General features: G+C 42.6%; 1 protein-coding gene across 3 annotated transcripts in view; it reads left to right on the top strand.

Moving 5' to 3' along the window:
• KIF1B (kinesin family member 1B) overlaps positions 1 to 4,368 on the top strand; it is a 161,503-nt gene that overhangs the window by 62,910 nt on the left and 94,225 nt on the right. For all 3 annotated transcript variants that reach the window (XM_023515228.1, XM_012807292.2, XM_012807291.2), the window contains exon 14: positions 2,611 to 2,690. In XM_023515228.1, the coding sequence (XP_023370996.1) occupies positions 2,611 to 2,690 (80 nt within the window). The remainder of the gene's footprint in view (positions 1 to 2,610; positions 2,691 to 4,368) is intronic.

Genomic DNA, 4,368 nt, shown 5'->3' on the forward strand with positions numbered 1-4,368 from the left:
AGAGCGTCTTCCAAATAATGTCTAAGGAATAACATTGTCATTATTCAGGGAACACTCCCCCAATTTACCTATTTCCTACTAAAACAAAACTCATTACTTGAATCAGAAAATAAATTCCTCTGTTTTAATTCTTCTTTTCACCAACTTAAATGAAATCTTTTATTTTCCCTGGCTTTCCTATGGAAAGAAAATAGATTTTTTATGATTTTTGTGTCGTTTTGAGTTGTTAAATGTAGCGTAGTAGTTTGCTGAAGCGTAAATGCCTTAGTTTTGCTCTTATTTTGTGAATGGTGAGAATTCCATTTGGGCAGACGTGCATTTTAATGCTGCAGACAGGTAACATTTGTCATCCACAGTGCAGGGCAGTGGTTATATAATAGAAAAGCTTGAAACTGTCCAGGAGCTCAGTTCTTGAGGCATGACAGTGCAGGAGAAAAATATTGTAATGGAAAATAGTGGTAGAGGAGGTAAATTCATTTTCCTAACATTTTGTTTCCCTTTGCTCCCCTTTATTTTTGACTTAAGAAAAGATCACTTGGTTGGATGTTATTTTTACACAGTGTGGTTGCTGCTTAAATTCATTGAATAGCTAATTTCCATATGTAGAACACTCATTGTTACCCCATCATAAAAATCTTGACCTCTTCATAAGCTTCTCTGGCAAAAGTGAGTGATAGGTAATTTCTTCAGTTTTAAGCCACAAATTGAAATGAGTTGAAGTGTATGTATGCTTGATTTGGCTTCCTGTCCAGTAAGGTTTGGAATAGCTAGCTGTAGCCACTGTATGGTGGCTGTGGTGTTTATCAGTCTGGTATCAAAGTCTGCCTTGTGAGTGCCATTGCTTAGGCTTAGCCTATAAAAAACCACTAGAGAAGCAGGTGAGGGCAAGTGCTATGGTACACAGCCCTTTAAGGGCCTTACATTTGGAATTCCGATGAAGCTTACTTTGTTCAGTACGGTAAAACCTTGGCTATCTGATGGCTTCAAGGAATGTGCTGTGTAGTGTTTAACCTTTCACATATGACAACTTAAACTCACAGAGACCTGTGATTACTCTAGTTCTAGCTTAGTAGCTAGCACACTATTCTTTTTTTTTTTTTTTTGAGACGGAGCCTCAAGCTATCCCCCTGGGTAGAGTGCCATGGCATCACGCTCACAGCAACCTCCAACTCCTGGGCTCAAGCGAGTCTCCTGCCTCAGCCTCCCAAGTAGCTGGGACCACAGGCGTCCGCCACAACGCCAGGCCATTTTTGGTTGCAGCCATCATGGTTGTTTGGCGGGCCCGGGCTGGGGATTCGAACCCGCCACCTTAGGTGTACGTGGCTGGCGCCCTAGCCGCCTGAGCCACAGGCGCCGAGCCTAGCACACTATTCTTTCATCTACTACTGTTCTCAATCCTCAGTCATGCTACTCTAGCAACGTGAGTGTTCTTGGAAAACTCCAGGCAGTTTCCTGCCTGTCACTGACATAGCTACAGGCAGCCCCTGCTCTTCCTTTGTCTCTGCTCACATGCCACCTGGTCGGGAGGCCTGTCTGGACAGCCTCACTTCAGATTGCTCCTTCGCCTCGTCCTCCCCTTTTTTTTTTTTTTTTTTGCGGAGACTTTATTTTATCACCCTCAGTAGAGTGCTGTGGTGTCACAGCTCACAGCAACCTCCAACTCCTAGGCATAGGCGATTCTTTTGTCTCAGCCTTCCAAGTAGCTGGGACTACAGGCGCCCACCACAATGCCCGGCTATTTTTTTGTTGCAGTTTGGCCGGGGCTGATTTTAACCCGCTACCCTGGGTATATGGGGCTGGCGCCCTACCTGCTGAGCCACGGGTACCGCCTTCGTCCTCCCTTTACGTTCTTTCTCTTCCTTGCTTCATTTTTTCCCCAAAGTACCTACCACTATCTGACATATTAACATTGATTGTTTTGTTCACTTTACTAGAACGTAAGTCTCGTAAAGGCAAGGATTTGTTCCCTGCCACACCCCTGGTTGCCTAGCACAGGGCTTGATGTATAAGGAGTTAAACATAATTATTGAATGAATAAGTTCATCAGTTACTTCTCTCTTTCCCTTGTATATAGTAAGCTCTTCAGAACAGGAAACATGTTCTAGTTGTTATATTTATATAGTATAATAAAATCTCAGCAAGTGATTGTCATTCAGTAGCCACATGCCTTCAGATGAGATTTAATAATCTTTTTCCATTGGCTGTTGTGTTCTTTTTAAGAAGGTACTGTGTCATGGTGAAACTGTGGTAAAGCAACAGCAATGAATACCTTTGGGACTTTATTCTTTTATAGAAGTGGTTGTCAGAAAAAGCGTCTTGCATTTTGGGATGTTAATATTACCTTTCCTCCTCCTACACACACATACACACATGCAGACTCACAGTTGAAGTATTTTTATTAAGACTTGGAGGTTTTATATGTCTGGGGCTGATTTAATTTTAGACCTAGTGTTTATGATTCTTACATGACATATTAAAAAAGAAAAACTTCATCACATTAGATTTTGCCTTTGATCTTGAAAGGCATAATCTGCTTTTTTTCCTAGACATGGTATGTTATGTTCAAGTATAAGACTTTTTGCCACTTTAACCATGTGCTTCCTTCCTTAGGAATCGGAGAAGATCATTGCTGAGTTGAATGAAACCTGGGAAGAGAAACTTCGTAAAACAGAGGCTATCAGAATGGAGAGGTCAGGATGTTAAAGTATTAGAATGTTTCTAAGTTTTCTAAGAATTTGGATTTTTATAGTAAGAAAAGATGAAATCAAAGTTAAAAACAAATCTAAAACATGAAGCAAAAAATAAACCTGGCTGGGGTCTTAGGGCCAGTTGAATTTACACTTGAAGTAAAATGCACATATTTAAATGTTCTTCAGGAAGTTATGTGATTAACAGTTGCCATTGTACATGCTGCTAGGGAGCCTTAAGAAATGGAATATATTAGGCTGGGCATGGTGGCTCATGGCTGTAATCCTGGCCGTATGGGAGGCTGAGGCAAGAGGATTGCTTGAGGCTGGGAGTTCGAGACCAGCCTGAGCAAGGGTGAAACCCCATCTCTATAAAAAGTGGGATAAATTACTTGGGTGTGATGGCATGCACCCATAGTCCCAGTTACTCTGGAGGATAAGGCACAGAGCCCAGGAGTTGGAGGTTGCCGTGACCTAAGATAAGGCCACTGCCTGCCAGTCTGGGCAATGTGGCAATACCCTGTCTCAAAGAAAAAGGCAAAATAGGAACATATCGAGGGGTAGTGTTTTTCATTTGTGAAAAGTTATTTTTCAGTTACCTTCTGCAGAACCTGTTTGGTAAGGGGTGAAGTAGTTTGGATCGTAAACTTTAAAAATCCTTATCTACCTTGAAGATGCACATAACCCAAAATGATACTTTTTTTTCTCTTTTTTCCTTGAGACAGAGTCTCGCTATATTGACCTTGGTAGAGTGCCATGGCATCACAGCTCACAGCAACCTCAAACTCTTGGGCTTAACTGATTCTCTTGCCTCAGCCTCCCAAGTAGCTGGGACTACAGGCGCCTGCCACAACACCCAGATATTTCTTTGTTACAGTTATCGTTGTTTGGCAGGCACGGCTGGGTTCGAGCCTGCCAGCCTTGGTGTATGTGGCTGGTGCTGTAACCACCGTGCTATGGGCGCCAAGCCCCAAAATGATACTTTTGCTATTGGAATAAAGGTACATTAAAAAATATCAGTTCTTGGCTGGGCATGGTGGCTCATGCTTGTAATCCTAGCACTCTGGGAGGCTGAGGTGGGTAGATTGCTTGAGCTCAAGAGTTTGAGACCACCCTGAGCAAGAGTGAGACCCTGTCTTTACTAAAAGTAGAAAAATAAGGTGGGTGCTGTGGCACATGCCTATAGTCCCAGCTACTTAGAAGGCTGAAGCAAGAGGATCACTTGAGCCCAGGAGTTTGAGGTTGCTCTGCGCTATGACACCTTGGCGCTTTAGGCTAGGGCAACAGAATGAGACTGTCTCAGAAAAATAATCAGTTCTTGTTTTCCCCCTCCATGGAAGATGAGGAAGAATTGAATTCTAATATACTGATAAAATTAGAATTTCTTTCTTTCTTTTTTTTTTTTTTTAAGAAACAGAATCTCATTTTATGGCCCTCAGTAGAGTACGGTGGTATCACAGCTCACAGCAGCCTCCAACTCTTGAGCTTAGGTGATTCTCTTGCCTCAGCCTCCCGAGTAGCTGGGATTACAGGCACCCACCACAACTCCCAGCTATTTTTTTGTTGCAGTTTGGCTAGAGCTGGGTTTAAACCTGCCACACCCAGTATATGGGGCGGGCGCCCTACCTACTGAGCTACAGGCATCACCCACAATTAGAATTTCTTTTTTTTTTTTTTTTGA

The sequence above is a fragment of the Otolemur garnettii genome, unplaced genomic scaffold (assembly GCF_000181295.1).
Source record: "Otolemur garnettii isolate 467f Iridium unplaced genomic scaffold, OtoGar3 scaffold00067, whole genome shotgun sequence".
In the NCBI taxonomy this organism is placed as follows: Eukaryota; Metazoa; Chordata; class Mammalia; order Primates; family Galagidae; genus Otolemur; species Otolemur garnettii.